The 27,725-nt window shown below is 40.8% G+C and overlaps 1 protein-coding gene across 2 annotated transcripts in view; it reads right to left on the bottom strand.

The window, feature by feature from the left end:
- slc8a1b (solute carrier family 8 member 1b) overlaps positions 1–27,725 on the bottom strand; it is a 122,898-nt gene that overhangs the window by 16,298 nt on the left and 78,875 nt on the right. The window contains exons 5-7 of one of the 2 annotated variants that reach the window (XM_058651423.1): positions 21,680–21,786; positions 10,152–10,297; positions 6,552–6,651 (exon numbers count right to left, since the gene is read on the bottom strand). In XM_058651423.1, the coding sequence (XP_058507406.1) occupies positions 6,552–6,651; positions 10,152–10,297; positions 21,680–21,786 (353 nt within the window). Of the gene's footprint in view, positions 1–6,551; positions 6,652–10,151; positions 10,298–21,255; positions 21,366–21,679; positions 21,787–27,725 lie in introns of both variants that reach the window. The other variant, XM_058651422.1, reaches the window with a different exon arrangement.

The raw sequence follows: 27,725 nt of genomic DNA, 5'->3' as shown, positions 1-27,725 counted from the left end.
ATTAAATAACCAGCCATTTAGCAAGTCCATCATTCTCTGTTGTTGTGCAGCCACAGCATGCAAATCAAATTGGTTAGTGCACAGCATTGGCAGAGAGAACAATGGCAGCTGAAAGAAAAGAGTGATTTTTGCTCACACATTTTGGTCAACAACTGACACAAAAGACACAAAAGCTCATCATAAAGTTAAATGAAGTGTCTTCATAACCTTAATTAGTTAATATAGCAGAAGAGAATGCAGGAGAAAATAGCCGCATTCTCCATTCTGCAAGGCTCGTTCTTCTTATTTTCTTCTTTCAATGAGTTTCCCTTGAATACCTACACTACCCCCAGGTGGACACACACACACACACACACACACACACACACAGAGTAACAATCACTAACACACAGATATACATCCATAAATAAGGCACATACACAAACAGAGGAGCAGGTGATGAAAAGCGCGGTGAGGTCTCAGTAATTACAGGGCAGTGGAGTGTGGCGTGGTTGAACATCAATCTCGTTCTCTTTTCTTCACGTTTTTCCCTTCACTCTCTGTCCTAACAATCCCTCTTTCTCTCTCCCTCTCTCTCTCACTTGATTTCTTTTCCATTGATTTTTTTTCTCCCCCTCTCTCTATGTTGTTGTTCCTCATTTGTTTGAGCCTGTTCTCTTTCAGGATGTTGCTTTTAACTAAGAAACTGTTGAATCTGTTGGCTGTTAACTAAGAATCTTCATTAATGTGACACCAAAACTACTATAACAACATATATTAAGTGTCTGTTGATAATAATATTATTAAAATAATAATAATAATAATTGAATAATATACCTCATACGGAAGAAAACATTAACCTTGTTTACATGGGCAGCAATATTCTGATATGAACCAGACGACCAGATGATAATTATTCGCATAAGTCACTGTAATAAACCACAATAACATTATGTGCAATAATTAGGTTAAGACTCATGGAGGATTCTAATCTTAGCCAAATTATATAGACATGTTCACCAATCATAATCCATCAACACTAAGATCAGTAACTGGTTTCACTGTTGTGGCAGATCCATATAGCCATAAACATAATTATAGTTGCAAGCAGCACTGCGTGGGCCCTTGCAGCCACTGCCCTGCCAGCAGATGGCGCCATGACCTTGACTCAGTTTTCATACGCTGATATTTTCTGGCCGGGCCTCTTATCTCATGTGTGACGCGTCGAGCAGATTGGTTCTTTTTCAGCAAAGTGACAGGTCACTTCCTGTTTCGTGTCAAATTTGGGGCTGAATTCAAAATGGCCGACTTCCTGTTGGGTCAAGTTCATGTTCATAGACGTGTTCAGGGTCGGTCTTTTGTGTCAAACGGTCAATGTATGGCGACGTTACAGGGCACTTCCTGTTTCGTCCCGATTGGCTGTCGGGGCCACGCCCTTTTTAATCTGTGATACCTTTTGATAACATTTGATCTTTGATGTGTCACTTAAATGGCTCACTTCCTGTTGTGTTGAGACCATGGTTCCAAACGACTTTTTTGTTCGTCTTGGGCTTTAACATGTTCCCACCAAGTGTCGTGGAATTTGGCGCAACTTGGTTTTGCCTTTGGGGGGCCCTATTGAGCCGTTTTGTACCACTTTTTTTTTGTGTGCCAATTTTCATCCATTTTCACCAAAGTTTGGGGCCTGAAAAAATGCGATCCTTTTGGGAGATTCCTAGAAGAACTCACCACTGTCAGTGCTCGGGTCCTGAATATAGAAAATTAGTGAAGCTAAGTATATTATATATCATATTGCAGTTTTCACAGCAGCAGTCACAGGTATGAGCCATAATCTGAATATGAGGAGTGTTACGTAAACATCATCATCTGAATAATGTCTAATTCAGAACAAGATCAGTCGTCAGATTATCGGTTTCCATGTGAACATTATCACCACAAACAATGGAAACGGGCGCTTGACGATCTTAAGAGAATTGCATGTAAATGACAATACACCCATTAATAATTCAACACCATCAAGCTGCTCATTAAACTGCGACTTGTCCATGTTCGATAAGGTCACGTTTGTGCTAAACTAAACACTGACAAACACACAGAATGTCCCGGCGCCTCTCTGTGTCGGCTTATCTGGGGACAATTGTGACACAAGCCACGCCAAACAAACACAGAAAACACATAAGCAGCACACACACGCACACACACACACACACAGTGACATTTCAGAGGGCGGGCTAAATTCACGTCCCCTCTTTTTTCGAGATGAATGCCACGGCCTCTGCAGCTTTTTGTGTGGCATGTGTGTGTACGTGTGTGTGTACGTGTGTGTGCCAAATTAGTGTTATGGCGTGGTGACCTGTATAAATGTCCTCTCATGGCATAAACTGATAAGCCACATACGAGGCTGAAATATTTCTGGAGCCTTCAAGCACGGTGATCTTGAATGTATCCCTGAAGTATAAGATCTATTTCAGATGGGAAGGTGCAGATAAGAGACAATGAGAGACTCTAAAATGTCTCCGGTCAAAAGCAAGGGATATTTTAAATCTTGATTTCAATCAAGACATCGATGCAGGCGAGTGAGAGCCAGGAAGGAGAGCGAGACGGACGGAGAGTAAAGATTATAGTGAGCTGAGCTTATCAGTGTCTGTTAAATCCACCACAGTATCAGTGACAAAAGCTCTGGTCTTGTTCAAGCCCTTAAGCCAGAAGAGTGTCTTTGAAAAGACAAGCTGCCAAGTTTACACCATGTCTGCCTTCGTGCTTATTGTAGAGTGTGTGGTATCGTGGATGCTTAAGTTTGGGGCGATATGCAGAGTATTTAGATTATACCAATATGTTTTCAAACACATGGTATAGAATTACGCAGCACTATTTATACCATCGCGCGAGGAGAGTAGAGTAGAGTCTCCTGTATCAGGGTGAGTGAAGCACAGCGAGAGGATTTCGACCGGAGTGTGGAAAATAACATATTTCTCCCTCTGTCTCACTCCAGTGTGGCTCACAACAATATTTATGGCATGTGTGAGGAGGAGGAGGAGGAGGAGGAGGAGGAGGATGAAGGAGCACCTGCATTCTCGCAGCCCCATGTGGAAGTGCCATCCTTAAGATGCATCATTTTTGCCCAGTCTTCCAATTATCTGTCCTTCAATCCTTTAAGCAGGTCTAACCTATTGTTTGAGAAGTTTTATGATTCAGTTCAATTCAATTTTTTTGTTTGTGTTACACTGATTCATAACACTGACACTCTAAATTGACCATGAGTGTGATAGTGAATAGCTGTTTGTCTCCCACCCCCGACCCTCATGTGGAGGATAAAGATGAGTGAGTGAGTGAGTGATTCATAACATACATTATCTCAAGGCACATTACATGGGAAGGTCAAGACCTTACAATTATTATTCAGACCACAAACTTCAATGGGGCCTTCAGTCTTTTATCTAAGCATTAATGTACCCTGTGTCTCATTTCTTTCCTCCTAAATTCAAACTATTTCTTTGCTTATCTTCAGCTCCCATCTATCCACTCTCAACTGATCGGGTTTGATCCTAGTGTGCCCTTATGTCACAGCCAGGCTCCACCATGTCCTCCTACACACCTCAATCATGGGTTTGACACATTTGTAATCCACTAGAGACGTAATTGATTGTTGACCTCCCTTACTGTTCGGTCATTTAGTGGAGGGAAGAAATGGTAAAGCAAAAAAAAAGATTGTACCCGTCACATTTTACTGTGTTCATTTCATGTGTAGTGTGTAACAGCTGTGATCTGTCTGTATCATTGTTGTTGTAACATTGTTATGCTGCCCCTTTAGCCATGTTTCTCATGTCAAATAGACTTTAATCTTTACCTGAAGGCAGCAGTGGCAGAGTGAAATACAACTCATTTACTACAACTTCATATTTTGTTTGTTACAGTGTAGTGGAACAATTGGCAGTTACTTATGATTACACCCCTACAATATTAATATTGTACTGTAAAGTGTTTCTGAGATTTTGGGCTACTGTAGAACAAGGCGATGCAAAAAAGGTGGCATCAGTAGGCAAAGACCTGCTCCTCATGTAGAGGTAATGGGCTCAAAAAGATTAATAATTAATAGTTTAATTATACATAGCTTAAACATTGTTCTTTCATTCTTTCTCGTTGACTCAAAGTTCAAATAAGCTTTAAAATCAAATAAAATATTATACTCTTTCACACTTTTAATCCACAGAGATTACATGAAATGAATTTGTTGAGTAATTAGACCTAATTCCTATTTAATGTTGAACAGAAGAAGAGCTTTTTTTTGTTTTTTCAGGCATTGCAACAAAGTTATTTGATGCCACACGTCCGGGCATTGTTCTAATGTGGCCAAATTAATTTAGCCAAAGGAGACAACACTGCAGTGATCAAATAATCACTTACAAACATGCTGTGTGTGTGAATGAGTATTGATGTCATGTAGTAAAACCCAAACAGGGAGCGTTGGTGGGGATGATCACATAATTGATTCAGGACTGATCCCAGTTCCCTGTAGCTACAAACCTCATTTCTGTCTCTACATGCTGTCTTAGTTGGGGACTCCTAATTACCTTTAACACACAGACGTTCTATTCTGCTCCTAGGTTACACTAATGCTGGATGTGTGGCCACCCAATCACCTGCCACTTCAGTCTGTAATCATCCATTCAGACTCTTCCAGGTGAAATCCACTCAGCTCCAGGTGCAGATGCCTTGAAAAAGCCTCCTGCTTTTTTTCTGATTTAAGGTGGCCACTGGTTAGGGTTAGGCATGGGATTAACTGGTTACGTGTGTGTTCTACAGTTGTGCCCTTACAATTTTATTATTTGAGGCAATAAAGTGTTTTGAATCATGGTGAATCCCTGGTGTGTTTACCTCTTGTGTGATCTTTGTATAATGAAGCTATACGTGTTTGTGTGCGTGTGTGTGTGTGTGTGTGAGAGACAAGTGAGACGTTGTCTCGCAGTAAGGCTTACTCTTCAGTGGACACTAGCCCTCATAGCTCTTTTACTGCCTTTATTACTTCCAAGAGCACACACACACACACACACACACACACACACACACACACACACAAACACAGCGCCTGCATGCATGGATACAAACACACACTCAGCACCCTGTCAGCCTAGACAAGCTAATCCCAGATAAGAAAGTGAAGACAGGCTTTTTCATTAATGGAATCAGCTTGCCAACAAAGGCAGAATGACAGGTTGGCTACCTAAAGCACAATCTTCACACACACACACTGAGGATAGAGTTATTTGAAAGTGCGAGAGTGCGTGAGCAACTGACAAACCTATTTTCAAAGATGACTGCAGCAGCAAATTAGATTTGGTTGGTTCAACTGTGAATTTGCAAGTGTTACCTGTGTCTACTTCCTCTGATTTAACAGTGATTTTCACCTATCCAATATAAATGTGTTGTTCCTGCACCATGGAAGTTACGCATGCATCAGTTTGAATCCTGATCGTACTCGGCTTGAACTGTCGGAAAAAACGCAGAAATAACCAATTATTGGCAACTTAGATGAATAATGTAGTAGAGAATAATACTACTACTACTACTAATAATACTAATAATAATAGTAACAACTACTGCAGTAGTAAGGATGAATGGTTAGACAGTTATTGTATTCAAATCAAAATTGATTCGAAACATCACACTGAGCAAATCGCAAAGGCGGCAAATCGACTGCTCTGGTTTTGATCATTCCATTCTGTGCCAATTTAAAAACAAAATACATAAATGTTAGAAATAATACTTGTTAGATAAGTTTGTGTCCTTGTCCATTTGAGGACAGTAGTTAATATTTTACTGGTATCACGATATCATCATGTTTTAAATCTATACCACAATAAATAAAAGATTGCAAATCAAATCACAATATGTATTTTTATTTAATATTTTGCCGTGATGGTTCAGCCCTTGTAATGATGAAACGTAACCCGGCAGGTGTTCACACAAGCATAAGCAGTGTTTACGAATGGCACATCTTTACATATGTCATTCCGCACAGTGAGCACGCAACATGCTGCAGTAGCACAATCCTGCCTCTAGAGGACAAGTGACTGCAAGTTCAAAAACAGAACAGAAAAAGAACCTGAGCCTGCTGAAATTTTTTTTCTGTCAATATCTGTTTGCATAATGTATACTCTCTCTCTCTCTCTCTCTCTCTCTCTCTCTCTCTCTCTCTCTCACACACACACACACACACACACAGAGAGCAGGTTTCCTTATCTCTCACTCTATGTAAACTCTGCCTCTTCATGCAGCATGAACATTATCTCGGCCATTAAAAGACCTGGATAGTGACAAGACATTACCGTTTATAATCCCATCTTTCTCATCTGCCCCAGTTTAGTGCACACACACACACACACTGAAACACACACACACACACACACAATCACTTCCACAATCGCTCCCAACATAATGTCCCATCTGGTCAGTGTTTGTCTGCCCAAACCATCAAAGCAAGCCAGTGTACTTCAGAGTAAAGCGTTGACACACAAACACACACACGCACACACACACGCATGCACACACACACACACCTCCCTTGTCCTTACCTGCGCTCACAGTGATGGCTTCGATGAACTGGTCTCTCCAGCTGTTGGTTCCAACCAGCAGAGCCAGGTTGGTCTTCTTTATCAGCTTGTCCACTGTGTTCTGCCAAAGCACAAATGAATACCAGTGGTTAGACAGGACAACACAGACCTGTTCACTGATTATTCAATGTGTTCTATTGTGATGTGAGTTCACTGATTTGTGAAAATTAGCCACTTTGCATTTACTTTTAGAATGAGATGTGTGTGCTTTGTTGCATAATAGCAGGGAACATGCTGCGCTTTCAGAGTCAATGCAAATGGTTTTTGTCTTTGGAAGAAATGTAATCTATATAACCACACAGATATGCATGCATATGACTATTTTTATTATCATGTTAGTGAGACTGTATTGTTAGTGAGACTGTATTGATGAGAAGGATGAGGAACATTTAAATCACAATCGCTGATGCACAGTTGAATTACGCATTTAAACATTTCTTATGTCTGTAGAAAGGTTTGTGCACTACAAACAAAATAAATACAATTTAACTGCCATAGTCCGGTTGATCTATTCTCCAGAATCCCTCTTTCCTTCCTTTGCTTCTCCTAATATCTCCAACACTGATGAACACTGCAGCGTCCACACACACACTGACCACTCTGCACTCCAGAGGGAACGTGGGCTATTTGTATTGGATGAGAGTTCAGTGGTGTAAAAACAGCAGCGTATCAGAACACATAAGCAGCGTTAATCTGCATATTGTATGTGAAGTGTTTATTTAATGGTGCGTTGTTATGTTTTTTTATTTTTACCATGACCTTTCCTTTAGGTTTTACAAATTATTAAGAATTTGTTGTTGCTTTAGCAAACGTCTTTCCATTAAACCCTCTCTAAGTTGTTGTATGTATATCAAAGGCAGGGTACAGTCAGATACAATTCAGTCTCCTTAATGATCCACCTTTGCTGTTTCACACTCAGAAAAAAATGATTGGTTTGTTCCTCTGTATGACTTCATCATTTGAATCGGAGCTCTAGAGTGTGCAGATCATTTCTTTCCTTTTCATTGCACTCTCTATTGGCCATCACTTTTCCACAGCATCACTACAAATGTAATCTGAGAGCCTGAGAGAGAGACAGTGATTGTCCCACAATTTACACCTCACTAGATTTGTCTCTGTCTCGCTCACAACATCTGAACAAAAGGTGCATTCAGGTGAATTTTCCAGGCGCCACAACTGCACATGAATCAGTGTAAAGCTGATGATTAACGTGACTTCACCCCGAAAAGGTGCGACTGCGTTAAATGAAACTGAGATGTAACTCGCTGGACATCACACACACACTTGATGCACCAGTGTTGCACAAGACTTTGATTTTCTCATCATCGATCATCATCAGTATGCCGCTACTACTGGTGATCAATGATGCCTTTTTACGAGCAGTGAGATGCACTTGTAACATAATCAATACATTAGATTAGATTTTTTAGACTGCAGTGACACTCTTCTTTTTTTCCTTATTGTTTGAATAAAAATTCATTTTGCAGGGAAATGCTCAACTTCAAAGCGCCACTTTCTTTTCTATTAATGGCAACTTTTCGTTCTCTCCTTCAAACTGTTATGTCAGACCCTCATGCAATTATACACCACTGCCAATGAGCCGTACTTGAAAGAACTATAGGAGCACGCATGCACGCACACACATGCTCAACACAGACACACACACACACACACACAACACACAGTACAAAACTACTTGACAAACTATAGCACCCTTTCAAGAGGCGAGCTATTACTGGTTATTAACTGTCTGTCTAGAGTGAGCATGTAGGTGGAGCGGCAGCAAGGAACATGCATTACACACATGCACGCGTACACACACTCACATGCACACACGCACACACACATACAGTGTTACATGGATGGTAATTACTGTAAATCTACGCTTGCCCAAAGATTCTGCGTGGGAGACGGAGAGTGCGGAAAGGACGTACACAATTATTTCCAGTATGTATCAGACGGCTGGTGAGTGTGAGAGGATAATATGTGATAATGGAGGCGATTTGTGTGGTCAGGTTGATACATTAGCAACAAATTAAAGTTAGTTTTGTGGAGTTTTCTTTGTGTGTGTGTGTGTGTGTGTGCGTGTGCTGTATATTTGTAATGTTTCCTTGTTGGTACACTTGTTATTCATGATGTTGACCGTCTTAAGCTTATTACAAGTGTGTAGATCGTTGGCAGCTTTAGTTAGTCGGTGCAGCAGTGGACAGTATGAACCCTATGCAACTATATAACCAAAAAAACGTGAAATAATCATGTACATTGGCCTTAATGAGGTTAGATTTGATGGTAATTAGTTTTGCTTCCATCCTGGATTTAACACATTATATTAATTAATAAAAACATTTTTTTACGTTTAATAAAAGTATTATTATAATACTGAAATATATGGAAACACCATAAGAAATGCAGACGTTATTTGCAGGTTATTTAATCACGGTACAGCCACTAAAAAAAGGCACTTCTTCCTTTCCCATTGCCAGATGAGGAGTTCATCTGTTCTTTTCCTCCGGTGAGTCATGTTTGACGTCACAAAAGTGCCATAAACAAAACACACAACGGAAGAAAGCACCATGGAGAGTATACTGACAATGCCACGGTGGTTAGACTTTATTATCTTTAACTTCAGTCCCCTTTTTAAAAACTGAATTATCTTCGATTGCTGCTTGAATGGCGTGCATTATTCTGTCGTGCTAGAAAAGATACAGACTGGCAGAGTCGAATTACGATGTTCACCCAAGTGTTATATTAATTAATACGAACAATCAGAGCTAAAGTCAATACAAATCTGCATATTGGAGAGACATTTGACCCGCCAATGGATGCAGACAAAAGCTAAATGTTAGCCCTGCCCCACACGAGAGGATTTGAAAGCAGATGCAACCAATTTTCAATGTTTTAATGAGAAAATCACGTCTCTTAACCCCTCACACTACAGGATTATTTGGGCCAGATCAGGACCAAAATCTGGCCAATTATCCTCTTGTGTGGAAAGGCCTCAGCAGATGTTACCCTTTTTTATCCCCAGTGGAAACAGGGCTTTATATGAGTAGACATTCCTGGGTTCAAATATTATAATCATAGACTGTACAGCAATAAATGGATGGAGTCAATCGAGAAGTAAGTCAATAAGAATAAAACAGCCACCAGGGGGCAACCCGGCTTACAAGTCAAGATGTGTAAACAAAGTCTATGGGAAAATGAGCCTAGTTCTCAATGAATTTATAACATTTTCCTATAGGACTTTACATTCTCAAGTGCTAGTTCCAGGTCTTTAATAGCAGATGATTTTGTAAATTATGTTCCAATTTAGAAGAAAATAAACAACAAGTCACGGCACATGAGTGGACACCAGTGTGCTTGACAGCTGGCATCGTCCAATAGGTATCTGGTTGACTGTGACACCTCTGAAATTCTGGCTGCAATGTTTTAACATGACGCCGGATCATGACTCTCAAAGCTTCAAAAAACAGGGGGTTCAGATTCTTATGGGTGACGTCACAGCGGGTTGCCACCTGATTATAATTACTCCCTCCATCACAAACACACTCCCTGCTTTACCTTGAACTCATATGACTCCTCTATGATGATCTCCAGCTTGACATGGTCTCCCAGCATTGGACGGCCCATGTCGGCGATGCGGCGCTCCTCCTCGTCTTTTCCCGTCAGGCCCTCCTCTTCCTCCGCCTCTTCCTTCTGCTGTTCCTCTGAAAAAAACCACGACACATAGCGGTGTTACAAAAGCAGTCCAGCGAGACAGTCAGACGTGGCTGCTTTTCAAGAAGTCAAGTAAGAAAAAAAAAAAGTGAATGACATGAATGAATGTCTGACTGCATGACATGTGAAAAGGTGTCATGAGAGACGATAAGTGAATGAGGATGCAAACAAAAATGCAGGAATGTGCCATGGTTGTGTTTTAATCGTTAGACATTAGTATAAAAATGCTGAGATTACATCAGCTCTATTGGGAAAGTAATTGGTCATTTATGTTAAATATCATGAGATAAGCATTGTGGGATTTTTACATCTTCGTGTAAGGTGACAGCACTCCATCTGGCCGTCTGTCATTTGGTTATGTGCTGGTTAAAAAATGATTAACCGTTGAAGTAAACTGATCCAAATCAGGGATTTATGATTTTCACTTCCCTGGAAGTGTCTTGTATTAATACCTCAACATGTTCTTCATTCATTTAATTGAGTTTGCACCGTTCAATAATTTCAGTAGAATTAATGAAAATACTTCCCACTTCTCTCTCACCTCATTATCCCAATCTCTCTATTTCCCATAAAAGCCCTTCCTCCCTTCCCCCTTTTCTACATGGTGTGTGTCAGTGATTGAAATTCACAGTAAAGCCTGAACAACTCACTGCTGAGATCAAAGAGAGAGTGAGAGGGAGAGAGGGAGAGAGATCATGGCCCCTGATCAGATTTTCCATGGGGGACATGGTTTGGTTACCCATGCAATTGCCTTTCATTATAATGCAGTGCATTGTGGGTCTGCACCAGCTCATTGGTCATTTGTTCACCTCGGCTGAGGAGCAGCGTGGGGCTCACGAGTCACTCATTCAGCTGCAGAGAAGCAGCTAAAGCTTTCCAGAGGCAGCTGCAGCCAAAACAAACCAACATCAGTTTAGATCTCAAGTGAGTCGATATTAAATCCAGCTTTTTTTCTACTAGAGCATGGACTGGAAACCTCTATGTAACCCCATCCATCCATTGTCTACTGCTTTATCCTCCACATGGTAGTCGTGGGGCTGCTGGTGCCAATCCCAGCCTGACATAGGGTGGAAGGCGGAGTCACACCCTGGACAGGTCGCCAGTCCATCGCAGGACACATTCACTCACACTCACGCTTCCCAGCAGACCAGCAACTGCCATAGTTCCTCACAATTGATGTTCTGCCTCATTAAGTCCAGGTTTTGGTCTCCATGAGGACTACACTGCAGTGTGTATACTAGAAAATGTCCTTTACACAAGTAAATAAAAATAAAAACTTACAATAGCCTTGTATATCCTCTAGCACTTAGACCTTGACAAAGCAAAACTACACCCTGTGACCAGGACAAACAGATGAAATCCCCAGTCCCCTTAATAATGTATCTTTTTATATACTCATGAATATTCACATTAGCTGATTGACCTTTTCATAATCCAAAGAATAATTGAATAATCGATTATTCATGCCCATGCCTAAAACTAATAGCTACAATTAAAGCCTGTGTGACATTGTGTGTTGTTTTTTTTTTTTCCTGCTGCAGCAAACTGTTCATATCTAATTGCTAAATTATACATTTGGCCCTCTAAGCACCATAAAATTACCTGTCCTTTATACCCTTGAGATATGTTTTAAATTATACCTTCTATTATATCATATTTATATGTGGTGGTATAGCGTGATTATAAATGGCCACGAGTGATGTTCATACATTAAAAAACATGTGCTGTATACCTGTAGTGTGTTTTAGATACTGCACACAGGTGAGTCTCAAGTTGTTGAAACCCAACCCATGTCCTTCATGGTTCACTTTAAGCTGCCTTTGAATTAACAAGGAATTTGATTCACACACAAGCAGAAATATCAGCCTTTACAAATCATGTAATTGTGATTTAATGAGTTCAATTAAGAGCCTATCCCACAAAAACCCTGTGTGATATGGGCCTGACCTGCACTATCCTTGTTAGCTCCACTCCCTGTCTGTGTTTGTACGTTTGTGTAGACGATGTTCTTCTATCTTTGCGGGGACCAGTGTGACTTTGTTTTTACCTTACAAGGTGAGTGTATACTTCTAGATACACTTTAAACAGAAAAAAAGGAAATTTTCTCTAAGTTCTCTATTTAATTAGAAACAGTTTCAAGCCCAAGTTTGAATTTCTTGAACACATCAAAATATAGTGAAAACATGTGTTGTGTTTTTAGCAGTTTATCAGGGAGATGTGTCCAGATCTTTGTCTCGGTCCATATGCGTCTTGGTCCACATGCGCTGACACAATGTTGTGTGTGTGTCTGTGTGTGTACTTTTTCACACCTTGTCATGATTTGGTAGAGTCACAGAGGTGATGGGAGGTGGCAGGGGGAACAAGGGCACAAGGAGAGGTTTCAGAGGTCAAGGAAAAATGAAGAAAAGATAGAACAACCAATGTAGAAGGGAGTGAGGAGGAGGAGCAGGAGACCACCCTGTCGTGTTTGGTGGATTCAGGTTCCATCAAAAGAGGCAGATGAAGAGAAGGAACGAGTAAGAAGGAAGGGGGAGTATAATTGCAAACCGTTAATGTATTAAGACAAAAGGGGGTGCAGACGGAGGAAAGTTCTGCACGATGTCAAGGATGTGATGAGCAGCTGGGGGGTGAAAGAAGACAGGAGAGAACCTGGCCTTTGACAAGATTAAACAACACAGCATGAAAGGAGGAGGAGGAGGAGGAGGAGGAGGAGGAGGAGCTGTTATGCTGTCACTCTGTTAAAGAATCTCATAGGAGGACAGGGGCAAGAGGAGAAAGGACAAGTGGGACTTTAACGACAGGCTTTCAAGTAGTCGCCCTTGTCCTCTAGAGAGGACAGGAGAGGAGAAAGGCAGGAATGAGAAGCAAGAACACAGAGCAGGAGGAAGATGGTCAACAAGGAGTGCAAGAGGTGAGGCTGTGTATGTGAGAGGATGTAAAACAACTAAAAAGCAACTAAACAAACAGAAAGTAAAGCACTACACTTGAGTTACAGCACTGTCAATGTAAGGATGGAATGACGTAAAGAAGCTGAGTGGGTGAAGTAAGACGAGAGAACATTTGAGTTATGATGAGGAGGTGAAGAAAAGACTGAGGAGTAAGAAGAGGAAGGAAAAAGTGGACAAACTGAAGGCATGAGGAGGCTCTGATCTGCTCTAATCCAACAAATATATAAAAGAAAACAACAGCGACATTATTCCCTGCTAATGGGAACGTTGCTCACTTACATCTGCATATTAATACAATAACAATTTGTTTGGCAATCTGCTTAATGGCAGAGTTAATTATAGTATTTTACAATACATCATTCAAATGTATCATCAGTGTTGTTCACTATTGTACTGTGTTTACAATAACAGAAGAATCCATCAGTTTGTTTTTATAGAGACGCAAAGCATGCACTAAATAAAGGTGGACTATGTAGCATACATATTGTTTTGGCACATGTGTTAACTAATGTCAGGGTTAATAATTACCATCGTATGACTAAACACATGCAGAGGGCAGAGGAAGGAAGTAAGGAGAGGGAGGATGAGAAGACACTGCTCTCAGACACAATCTGTCACATAGATTCACATATACATGAATCTATGTGGTCACAATGTATGGTGCGCCGAGTGTCCAGTGTGTGTTTGATATTGCGTGTGTGTGTTAGTTCTAGGACATGGGGTCATGAGGCTCTGCAGGGTGCGTGTGTTTTTAGCTGGTTTCCCTCTCAGCTCTGTTCCCCACCCACATGACTGACAGGGGTTCACAGCAGCAGTGAACTCTAACCCCTGTTGTCCCGTGCCTCCTCTGGATCGAATCAAAAACTCGCAAAATCTCTTGCAATGTCCTCTGGAAACAACTGAAACCAACTAATGAATCCAGAAAGAATAAAATATATAGTATAATAAAATACATACAACCACTAAGAGATGCAACTAGAGATTATTTTCATTAATCAGGTATTTGTTAGGTTTGTAAAATATTGACTGGAAATCATGATATTCTCAGATATTTTGTTTTAATGCTTCCTTTGTCAAATAACCCAGCAAATATTCAAATATAAGAAGCTGGAAAAATCAGAAGGCTAGTTTTATTAATTTAAAAACCCCCTCCAATTTACGATTTATTTAGTAATCCATTAGTAATCGAATTATTGTTGAAGCCCTACTGCAATCCCAAATCAATCATTGTAGTGCATGGCTAGCAAAAGTTTCTGAGACATGAAAGAAGCTGCACTTATACCCGACAATACACTGTGTTCACACACAAATATAACTGTCTGCTTATTAACTATTTTACAACTCTGTGTATCAGTAAAGAATGATCACATGATGAGAAGAGAGGACGAGCCTACAATAATGGACTGTTAAACATTTTAATTGTTAAATATCCACCAACAATGTGTGATAAACCTGAGCTGAAGTTTTCTGTTTTGCTTCCCTGCAGAAAATGATCCACACTAGCATTTCTGTCTTAAACTTCCAATCCATATTTTAATGCGTTGTTATCAGCCATTTATTTAAATGTTTCCTTCATTTCTGATGACATATCATAGTCATTTTATGACTCAATATAATCTACCCCATGCAGCCTCAGCTGACTGTATATCTGTCTGCACCTGCAAATACTAAATATCAGGCTACACCTGTACAAACACACACACCATAGTTGGATAAAAGTTCACACCTGCTCCCCAGAGGTTGTTGAAAGGCATTTTAGGACACGGAAGACAGAAATAGAAGACGATGAAATAGGTTAATGGAAAAGTAAATCACAAGCCTTTGCTTCTCTCCTGGACAAATGAGAACATGTAGGCTGAATCTTACAGGGGATTTTCAAAAAGGGCGGCGGATTGAGTGGAAGGATACATTGAAGATAATGGTTCTGAAAAAGGGACAACATTTTCTGCATTCATGGATGCAATAGTTGTGAAGTATCACCAAATACAATTACAGGATAATTGTAAAAAATGATTTGTCAGGTGTAGTGGTTAGCACTCTTTCCTCTACAGAAAGAAGACACATGTCTCTGCACCCCGATTGGAACAAGGGCCTTTTTGCATGGAGTTTGCATGTTCTTCACGTGTGTGGGGGTTTTCTCCGGGTTCTCCCGGTGTCCTCCCACAGTCCAAAAACATGCAAAATTACACAATGCAAATTGGACAGTCTAAGGCTGAAAGTGAATGGCTGTTTGTCTCTATGTGGCCCTGTGATGGACTGTCGTCCTGTCCAGGGTGTCCAGGGTGCCTTTCGTCCTATTGTGAGCTGGGATTGGCACCAGTGCCCCCCGCGACCCTCATGTGGAGGATAAAGCGGTAGAAAACGGATGGATGGATGGATGAAAGTGTACTCCCTGCCTGCTGTAGTCAAGCCTAGCTATCGACACACCTCACTCAGTACATATGAAACACCGCTTCCAATTAGGCGGTCTATTTAAACTGCAACACACAACAACATCCATCTCTCTCTCTCTGCCTGCCATTCCATTTTCTGCCAATTTCCAGCATCACAGCCTCATCACCAAACCAGCATTCACCTGTAGGCTTCAACAGGGGGTTTAAGATAGTTGGTCATGCGGGCAGTGAGGAAATTGGAGCGTCAACATCAAACTCAACTTTTGAACAGTAGAAATGTAAATTTGAAGACGCGAAAGCACTAACCATCTACTCTACATTTGGCTGCACGTGTACTTGAGTTTACATTCCATTCCATGGCGGGTGAAGTCTCACGAGGCGGGTTTGCACTGGAAGTGTGCTTGTTCACAAAGGGTCTACACAGACCATCGCAAAAATTGGCGAATGACAACATTAATTAACATCTCTGCGAACACACACAGATCTGCAGAAAATATTACTTTAAACATTTGTGAACATTAGTTGGTTATAGTATGAGGGGCAGCCCATAGCCAAGCAGAAATAGAACTTGACTTGAGACTGGGTTCAAGCCAGGTCAAGGGCTGCAGTACCTCTGAGCAAGGTACCCAATCCCCATTGCTCATTGTTAAGTGGACACAATGACCCCAGACACAGAGGGGGTCACTTCTAGAGTCAGGAAGGGCATCGGGCATAAGAATCTCTGCCAAATCAAATCAGAGGGAGAAGCTGAAAGCCAAAAACAAGTTAACTATAGCACGTTTTCTCAATCCTGGTCTTGGGGACCGACTGTCCTGCATGTTTTAGATGTTTCCCTGCTCATCAGCTCATCAGCAAGCAATGCAGAAGCCTGATAACGACCCGTTTATTGAAGCAGGGAAACATCTAAAACATGGAGGGGTAGTGGGTCCCCAGGACCAGGATTGAGAAACCCTGGGCTGTAGCACGACTGACATTAGATGTCACGTATGGTAACCTGCTTGTCCTCGTGCTGCCAGTGCAGTGAGATCCACCCCTTGCTCCACCCTATCATCCAAGCATCGTTTTCTGGTGTCAAAAATCAAACATGGCGATGGGTAAACTGCAAAAGCTTTGAAACGTAAGTTCATATGCCAGATGTCACAGGGGATTAACATTTGGCTGATTCCAATAACATCCATCCAAGTCATTCACATCGTTCTACCTCTCAGGAAAGTCAAACAGCGGCAAGACAAATTGCTGCTTGAACTAACCTCCATTTCCCTTTCCATCACTACAATGTGTAACTTCTCATATCAGTACAGCAAATGTCAGATCCGCTGCTTGTTTAGTCAGCACATTAATTCCACCAGCCTCCTTTCCCAAAATACAACTAAATGAAACCAAAAAAAAAAAAGAATATTAAGGTTTTATCTTCTTCTAGTATTTGAAGAGGTGGTTTGGATGGAGGATGAGACGAGGCTTGATAATGGATTTCAACAAACAAAAAGCTGACTCTCTTCTTTCCCTCTTTACACTCTCTAAATGTGAAGCTTCTTCATGGAATCAGCATCTCAAGGCTCAATTCACAGATTCATCAAGATTAGAGAGTGAACGTGCCTCCCCTGCCTGCTTTCCAGCTGCTGAGTCTCTCTGCAGGGCTATTTGAGCATGTTTGTGTGTGTGAGAATAGTTCATTTACTGCGAGCACAGCAATCAGTCAAAAAAACACACCATGAATGTTGTCAACCATTTAATGCTAACATGCCTCATCTGTTAATCTAAGACTGGACAGGTAATTAGCTTTTAGATGTTTATTGTGTGTTTTGTTTTTGATAGTTGTTTTTTCATGCAAATATCAAAGAACATTTAATACATGCATGTCAGGAATTCATATCCGTATGTTCTCAACCTTGACTTGGTGTATGGAGTATAGTTAAAGTAGTCCAGTTATAATTTAGGGGCTCTATCAACAGGATCTGAGTATAATAAGATTTTGTCATTTCATTATTTTTAAAAAACGTGAAAATGAAGAACTGTTGCGTTGTCATTATATACCTCCTTACATGGAGTCTGCTACATCTACATCTGGTTGCAAAATCTGCAACCAGTCTGGTGTATTTAGCGACAGCACTGCTGATTGCGAGCGGCATCACAAACCCTGACGCTGTATTTCAGTCCAGCTCCGGTCATGGAGGAAGAACTATAAACAAATCTTTTAAAATTAACTGATTCTAATGATTCAGTTACACTGAAAACAACTGCTTTACAAGTCAATAGTGCCACTTTCGAGTGTGTGTGTGCCCCACGTAAAAAAACAACGTCACTGCAGTTTCATGCAGCCGTGCAGAGATGACTCCGCCCACATTGAGTAAGTACTATTTTTGTAGTGGAAAACCAGCCTAAACCGTGCTGGGACCATAGTGGAAAAGGGCCATATGGCACAATTACAGTTTCAACAATATCTCTCAGAAAAAGTGCAATTAGATATAAAATCATTATGTGCTGGATTTTTTTTACTTTATTATTATTTAATGTATTCTATGTAATGCATTTAAATAGCTATATAAAAAAAATGTATGCTGGCCCAAGTAGAAGAACCTCAGAGCATTCTTTCACCAGAAAACCTGTCCTCTACATGACATTTCCTCATACTAATATGAACTGTTTATTTGTTCTTCCTTATTGTGAATCACTTTGTACTTGCATTTTGTCAATGCAAGCAGAAATATTATTAATATAATGATGGTTATTAATACTACTACAGATAAGATTGCATGCCCTGTCTCCTAACTTCAGAATATTTATGTTTCCTGTGTTTATAGTTTTTCTTCTGTCAACACATCAATCTATCACATTTGATATTACCGGCATATAATCAGTGGCTGTAAAGATTTGCGCAGGGACAATTTAGCACAGAGTGGACCAATGCATCATTTCATAAAATGCGCTCATTAAATACTAGTTATTAAAGTGCACCTGTCTCTGTGTGTGTGTGTGTGTGTGTGTGTGTGTATTCTGGAGGTGTGTTTGATCTCCAGACTGTGATAATCCAGCGCTTGTCTTTGATCCCTCTCATCACTATAAACTGCTGGCGCCTGATAAACACAAGCTGCCATTAACACACTATTTCTGTGCGTGAGAGAGAGAGAGACAGACATGGAGCGACTCTAAATGAGCAGAGGCAAATCAAATACAAGGGCTTAAAGCTGCCATTTAGATGACCGCGTGTGGGCTGCTGCAACCTGTTTCCACCTTACATTAACGTGCCTTTTCTTTGTGTGCGATTGTGTGAAAACGAATTAATAATGTGGAAATTGGCAGGTGTTTTTAAACTCAATATTACAACAACACAAACAGGGAGGTGAGCTGCTCCAGGTGGAAAACAGCTGAACTGCCTCTCTGTACTTTGTGGAGAGGGATATTTTATTGTCTCCCTGAAGACCTATTTTGCTATATCAGATTTTATAGAATATTTTAATTGTTTTCATAATGAAAAGGTCATTCGTCTCTGCAACCATTGTCATTATATCAGTAATGAATAATAATTAAGCTGATGGAATAATCAGGGTTTCGTGTGTTTGGCTCAACATTGTTCTATTTTTGACAGATGTTGTTTCTATTGTATAAAGTCAATTATATACGCAACACCTAGAGATTGTTTGATATTTGCCTAAAACTCACTGGCACTGACATAATGCAGTTTCTCTGAGCCACTCACTGGAATTTGTTGACCTGGGACTTTATGTTTAAAAATGTGAGTGTGTAAATAGTAGTGACAAAAGTTTCATGTTTGGTGCAGTGGCTGCCGCAACAGTGTAACCTTATGAGGCAATAAAAAGTGCTTGTTTTTGCCAATAAATGGCTCGGATTGCAAGGGCGTAGGTTTGGTTAAAGACTGATTGGCACACTGCACCGCACACATCACCTGCTCTCTCTCTCATCACCTCAGTGATGCGTTCACTGACGCTTGTAAAATCCACTTACTTTCACTCTTGCACTCCTCTTATAACCAAACCTATGCCCTAAAACAATCCGAGCCATTTGTGGGCGAAAACAAGCACATTTATGGATGAAACCCATAAGATTACACTGCAGCCATTGAAATTACAGCAAGAAATTCAAATGGGTGAATGTTCTGCCTCCTGCTAACCTCAACCAGTGGTTCTACCTCTCACATAAATGTTCCAGAAATCCACCTGTTGGTGTGAATGCATTTGAACCACCTGCTGCATTCTTCAGGTATGAAAAGCAAACTCCAGAAAAATAAACGTCTCTATCCAACTTTTCTGTGGGTCAAGTCGGCAAAAGGCTCACGTCTTTTTGTGCCAACAACCCACAATCCAGTTATGTGGTAGCAGCTGTGAAAGGAGTGGAAACATTTTCAAACAACAGCACATTATGTATGAATAGTTGCATGAGGGGAAACGAGAGGACAGGGCAGAGGACAAGGACAGGAGAAGAAAGGAGACGACAGGTGTGATTCCCATTAAGTTTTATCTGTAGACGTCTGAGGAGAAGCACAGGAACAATAGCGGGGAAAAAAAGAAAGAAAAAACTGAGAAGTAGAAAAGGGAGCAGCAGAATTGCCCCAGTGAGTGAATCCCAAATCAACAGGTCTGATAAAGCTTAAGCCATCGGGGAGCAGCTCTGCTTTGAGTTACTTTAAAAAATGTTTTCCAAGTACAACTCATGCTTTGACTTTATTTCTTGTAGCGTTACCTGCTGTAAAGTGCTTTTTTAATTGGCTTTGTTTAAAAACATATAGAATTCATAGAACTGCAGCTCCTCACCTGCTGTTTACTGTCCTCCTTTTGTTGCTCTTTGTCTAATTTTGGGGAACATGAATACATTTGGCTGCACTGAGCGTTGTTGTTTCTGTTTTTTTTTAAAGCTGTAGTGTGTAACTTTTCAGTGTAATCAAACCATTGTCAAGTGGGTTTGCACAATGCTGATTAAACCTATGGGCTCCAAACGACTATTTGTGCATTTCTCAGAATAGCATTTTGTTTTCTTTTCGTGTCTGCGGTGACACCGTGGTGATGCGCTTCACATTATGACTGAACATTGATTGTATGAAGTGCATCATCATGTTTGAGGTCAAGCAATTAACCCTGTTAACCTGAAACAGTGGACCTAGTGTCGTCCTTTCAGAGCGCACCGCAGGCTCATCTGAGGAGTGGGGAAAGTCTTAGAGCTCTTAAGTTGAAGTGTTTTGATCATTTTCCAAAGAACTATGAAGTACTATGAAGTACTTTGAAGCATTGTTTCTCCCCTCCATAAGATTCTGTTACTAGAGCTGTTTCATCAGTTTGGAGTTTTCCTTTATCCCTTATGTCAGAGCAGTGTACAACAGTATTTTTACTGCACACGTGTGTTTGTTTTTCAAACAATATAGACTAAACCTGCTTAGACTGAGTATATTTGGGACAAAACATGTGACAGAGTGACCTCGTCCTCGTTGACAGCATCAACAATTACAAGACTAGAATCTCTCATGAGCTGACTGGAGTGAGCATTTATGCTCTTTTGTATAAACTTCCTGGACTTCAGCGCCGGCATTGACCTGTTGATTCAGGATCCCCTTACAACCTCATAAAGTGCCTTCTCAGAGCCGATTGGCTGTCACACCTGTCCATTCCTTTCCGCTGCGTCTCCATTGGGGGATGTCAAGCACAACGTAGAAGGAGGACTGCTTATTGTACTCCTCACGGTCTAAGATCCTAAGGGTTAGGGTCTTCCTGTATGGGACACACATGCAAATACACACACACACACACACACACAGAGGGAGGTGGTAAATGCATGCATGTAAAACAAAGAACACGGCATGATGGTTGGCATTGGTATGTAAATAAAAACACACACACACAAAAAAAAGACAAGCATACACAAACACACGAGGTGGAGTGGTGGATGTGGTGGGATAAGGTGATCCATGTTCTTGTTTTGCAGAAGCACGACAGAAAGCCTCTTCCTGTCGAGAACATGCAGCCTCTACAAAATGGGCAACACTCCGGGGTCAAAGGTTATGACGCTCAACCCCCTTCCTGACCTTTGGTGTCGTTGCCCTCCACCAGACGCGGCTCTGCGATCTCTATGTAGAAGGTTTTGTTCTTCTCGTACTCCTCATCGTCGATTATTTTCACCTTGATGGTTTTACTAAGGAGGAGGAAGGGGAGGAAGAGGAGAGGGAGGAAGGAAGGAAGGAAAAGAGGGAAGAAGACAAGGCAGAAAAGTGAGGAAAAGACAGGCTGGAAAGTGCATACCCAAGAGGAAACAGAAAAGAGCAGCAGTTGGTTTTCCCACAAGATCCTAATTTTTTTTTTTATTTCACTATCTGATTAATCTTTAAGTCAATCTTTTTGCCCCAGCCTGATATCAGGCCTTATGAAGTGAACTTCTCCTACTTTGACAGCAGCCGTAAAGTTCAAGAGTATTAGTCATTTTGACAAGGAAACAATGTCAAATCACAAAGAATCAAGAAACCTGTGGGCTCCAGGAGCAGGTTTGAAAATTAATTATTAAGAACATGCCGCTCTTTCTTTTTCTTTTTTGATGAAATGTAAATAATTGATGTTTTTTTGTCTTGTGGGAAACCAGACCAGTTCACCATATTTTCAGCCAATTCCAGATTTCAGTTTTCATCAAAACACAAAATAAAAGGTTATACTGAAAAGTTACGACATACGTAATACGTCAAAACTGATGTTTTAGCTCCTTAGTTACGATTTTGATTATTTTTCTTTATTTAAATATTTGGCTGAATAAAGAGTGAACTGATGTGCCGTCGTCTTCAACGAAGAACAGATATAACAGCATATAAGACAAGTTTGATGCAATGACCTGAGCCTCTGAGCAGGAAAATAACAATGAAGAAAGGATGAATTTTTATCACCAAAATAAAAATGTATGTCTGCTGCTGCTGCTGCAAGTTCAACTTCAGCAACTTCACTCTGAAACAACACAAGACCCAGTGAAGAAAACTGTCATTTAAGGTGACACAGCACACGTGTCTTAAGAGTAAGCCACGAGTCACAGCCTTATCGCTGCATGTATAAATATCTACTGTCCATGTAAACATGTCTGTGTCGGATTAATTAAATAAAGCAGCGCTGAGCCAGCCTGCAACGATCTCTTCCCCTGCAAACTCTCAAACCGATGATGTAAGAGCAGCAATGACAACAACAACCGAATCCTGCAGTCAGGAGAGTGTGGACAGTGTGCGTGTATTTATTGTCGCAGATGGCCTAGGACACATTTGGCAGGGAGGCTAATGGTTAAGGTCACAGAGCTGTGGAGCGTGGTGTGTTTGCACGTGTGTGTGTGTGTGTGTGTGTGTGAAAAAGAGAGAGAGAGAGAGAAAGGAGCCTGTGGGCAAATTGGCGTGTGTATTTATCTTGTGTTTCCAGTCTGGAACAAAACCCATTTTCTGACCCAAATCCACTACCAGCAATCACAAAGACAGCTGCACAGAGAATACTCATAATCTGGCCTATAGGGTAGGGTAGGGTCTGTTCTAATTAAATAAATGTATTCTGATCATCGATGTCAAATGTCTCTACTGCTACTACTGCTACGAAACCATAAGTGAACTCTTGAATTTAAACCTCAAAGCACCTCAAACACCTTGTAGCTGTGGATCAGAGACAATCTTAAGATGTTTGCATTAAAGGTTTCTCTTCAGGTTACTCCACAGCTTTTTAGATATACTGTAGATTAAAGTCTCAGACTGGGACAGACTCCAAAAAGTTGACTTTCTGTGTTGCAAATCCTTCTGTAGTAAAGCAACACTTGGTCCCGTTATTGTTAGCAAAGATGGTGGACGCTGCAGTTTCAAGGCTCAGACCAAGGCTCAGACCGAGTGTCACTGGTGGGCACGTAACAAAAAAAAGAATGAAGATATTTCTCGACTCAGTGGAAACTGAGGTTGGGAAGCACTTTTCAAAAATACTACCCCTATTCTAGTAATACAAAGCTAAATGCAAATCAGTGAAGTATTCCTTTAAGAGATGACCCAACCACGTTCAATACATAGACTTTATGCACTTTGTTCTCTATGAATAAATAGAGAAATCCTGCACTTTTAACTTTTCACAGACATTTTCTCTTCAGTTAGACAGATATCATGAAGTATTGCTATATTTACTTGCAATATATTAATTATCACAGAATCATTGTATTGCAGTATTGTGGACTATGTATCGTATAAAGTATCGGTACCTACCAGCTGTCAATCACACCATTGTGTTAATCAGTTAAATAGGTTAATTGGTCACCCTTTAACGTTTACCATAAGTACAAATTGATACAATTATTCAAATTGAAGATGTGATGTATGTATTAAGTAAAATGTATATGACATGTATGCATCTTTTTTGCAACCTTTAAAAGTCCGGTATTTTTTAAAATTTGCGTTTAAATAATACTTGAGTGAGTCTGCGTTTGTTCCTGTCGACACAAATACACATGCACGCTCACAGACAGACAGATTTGGCACCCAGAGCAAGTGGTGGCACACACCACCTGCATCCGAATCAACTAATTATACACATGAGAGTCACAGGTTAATCTGTCAGCTGTGTAATACAAACACGGGAGAGGTTAATCCATTAAAATATGAAATACAAACACACACACACAAATATCAGGGGTTAACTCATTACACTACAGATGAGGCCATTTATCACTGTCTCATAAAGCAGATGGAGAACAGTTCTGGAGAAGCTCCTGACCAACAGGCTGCTGTCAGTACACGCTCACACAGCAGCACTGCAGCAAATAATGGGAGTGAAACAATCCCCTGCCTCAAGGTGGAGCCCTTGAGTAACACACTTGTCCTTTATGCTGATAAAGTGGAGGGGCTCGGGGTATAGCAGGGTTTACTTTCTCACCGGGGAACTAAATGCAGTTGCTTGGGTTAATACAAGGCCTGTTACCAATAGACTGGAAGGACAAAGGGAGTTCTTCATTGGAGAGTTCTGCTACAGATTTGCATGAGATAAACAAACTCTGTGATCCAGTCATTTTTACCATCATGCCGCTTGGGTCCTTCTCTGTGTGGGTCTTCATGCTGAGAAGCCGCATGCACTTCTTCACTTTGCACCCACACAGTCTTCACATTGAAAAACTCACTGCAGTCTCCATAACTCCTTAAGTAGAAAATGATGCAGTAAAACCAACCGAGCCGTGTGAATAAATGCCGCGGCAAACGCCTGGTCAGAGATTAGATTATTATTTTCATATGGTGAGTCTTTTTAGCGGGACTTTTGCAATTACAAAGATTACAGAGAAGCACAGACGACTGCAGCGTTTAAGTGTCGGACGGTTCCAAAGCGACACAAGGAGGTAAAAATGGCTTTAGGCTGTTTTTTCCATCAAAGAACTACAAATGATTACCTAAAATACCTAGAAAGGGAATAGGGCTGCAACTAAAACCTATTTACATTATCATTTGACCTGTTGATTTTATTTTTAGTTAACTGATTAGGTGTACATTTGTAAAATTTCATCCACAAATGATTTGTTTTGTCCACAAAAGAAAGCAAACAATAACACATTTAACAAGCTGAATTCAAAGATTCCAGACTTTAAACTGATTTAATTATCGTCAAATTAGTTGGTGATTTGGACATCAATTAGAGAACGAGGTCAAATTTAAGTGCAAAATAATAATAATAATAATTATAAAAAGAATAATTTTGAGACAAAGAAGGATGGAAATCTTTTTCCACCCTAATTTCGGGAATGGTGACTCCTCTGTGGAAGCTGGCAAACCTCACAGATGACCAACTTCGCTGGAAAGCACGCAGACACACACTTGAACTTTTAGATACATATTTTGACAGACTCACACGAACCATTTCCAGACGTGTGTGTGATGATATACAGGTATAATTCATCCGCCATGAACTAGATTTTTAATCTTTATATGAATCCTCAGCTCTCTCTCTCTCTCTCTCACTCTCCCTCTGTGTTGTTTTGCACGTCCACTACACACATGCACTCACTTGAATATGTGAACACACACACACATATACTTCTTCTCTCCCCATGACAAACATGCTGGCTGTACAGTGCGCTGTCCTGTTGCCGTGGCAACGCAATGTTTGGGTAACCAACAGGGGTGGAGAAGATTGTTTCCAGACCAATAGCCAATGTGTGCGTGTGTATGTGCGTGTACTGACAAGTGAGTGTGTTTGGGAAATAGTTCACATCCTGGACACACACTATATTGATTTGTATGTGTCAGTTCAGTATACAGTCAGTGTGTGCGAGCGAGCAGCTTTGATATTACACAGTAGCCTACATTGTTTGTAGTGAGCCGCGACTGCTTGCGCGTCTGTACTTGATCACGTCTTGATCTAAACATATACACACTGCGATGTCAGTGTGGGCTTTAAGGAGGGGGGGGGGGACATGTGCTGAGAAACATGTGTTAGTGGCACCTTGAACGTGGAATTTATACTTGGTGCTCTTCCTCGACTCCCACCGCCAGTGCTGTGTTAGTTCTTGGACCGAATTGAATCTCGGCCTACGCTGAATGTCAAACTGGTCCTCGCAAAGACAGAAATACCACCGCAGACACTCAAACAGACAGAAGTAGTATCACACTCGCATGCCAGCATTCACAAGTGCATCACACGAGCATGCTTTCACACCGGCGTGCACGCGCAGCGACTCGCTGTGTGTGCATCTGTGTTTCCACGGAGACGCCCTCCATCTGACTTTACTAAAAACCATTAAAAACAAGTTAGTTCAATCTGAGCAGCTGTGACAGATCTCCTCTCCATCACTCTTCCGTCACATGCCAAATCCTCTTCCCCTCCCTGTTTCAATCTGGTGCCTTTCGTAAACAAGATCCCAGCTATGCTCTAACACTCGGCCTCTGTCAGGGGTTCAGAACATCCCAGAGAAACTTAATCTGGAAAAGGAAAGATAAAGGAGTAGATTATTTTATGAAAAATAAATAAAGGCACCTTTTCCAGTGAATGTGCCAAAACACAACTTCGCGCTCTGTTCGTGGGGAACGTCACTTTTCCTTTTGGCTAATCAAGTTAGCTTGTGTTTTGGCTTTGTCTCACCAGAATTTTCCATGCTCACCTCCTCACAAAAATAAATGATTCTGCAGGTTTTTGGCTGTGCACTAAAATGGTGCCGATCAGAGCTCAATTATCCACATGTCCCTGCTGTTTCATGATAACAAGCATTCATAAAATGAACACTCAATGTCCAAAGAGAGAAAGTTACAGCTTCTAAACAAGGCATAAAGAAGATATGTGGCATCGTTTGGCAGTTTGGCACAAGAGCAACACGAGCAATCACCAGACAGGTCCTTTGGCTTGTTATTCAGGTTAGAAATATCCATATCACGTCATGTCTGTAATATCAATGATCATTTATAAACCAGTGTTTGAAATCCTGGAAATGATACATTTACGCCATTTATTAAACATGTCACAGGCACAGGAGTAGATATAAATATTTTTGGAGTTTGCAGTGTTGATTATGATTCAACTGTACGACTGCTTTTCCAAGTGTGACAAAGAAACTTCAAAATAAAGCCCCCTCCTTGAATGCAGTCTTTCAATCATTTGTTTTCCATGTGCTATTTATAATGGTGTCTCTCAACGTTTATGCACAAACTCATGCTGAAGTGTCCAGCAGGGTGAATAAAGCTGTCAGTGTGTTGCGGTTACCCATAGAGCCACACTGTTGAATGGCACACATTTGACACCAACAAAGCATGTTTCCTCTGTCTCACTCTCTCTCTCTCACACACACACACACACACACACACACAGGAAGTTACTTCCCTTCTATTCAGAAACAAAACCTGCCATAGCGACGTATTTGGATTGGAAAATTAAGGTTTGGGGACCACCACTTTATATTAGGTAGGGGAAATGCTCAGTCTTGTATAAAGTACTTGAGCGATACTTGAATAAACGTAGCTTACCAGAAAATGACTTCGGTAGAAGTTAAAGTAAAAGAGTAAAAGTACCTGACATTTACTGTACTTAAGTATCAAAAGTAATTTTCTGAAATAAAATGTACTTAAGTATTAGAAGTAAAAGTTAAAGTATTTAAACAATGTGAGC

Source organism: Solea solea, chromosome 15 (assembly GCF_958295425.1).
Source record: "Solea solea chromosome 15, fSolSol10.1, whole genome shotgun sequence".
Lineage (NCBI taxonomy): Eukaryota > Metazoa > Chordata > Actinopteri > Pleuronectiformes > Soleidae > Solea > Solea solea.
This window is presented reverse-complemented; position numbering and strand designations above follow the sequence as displayed.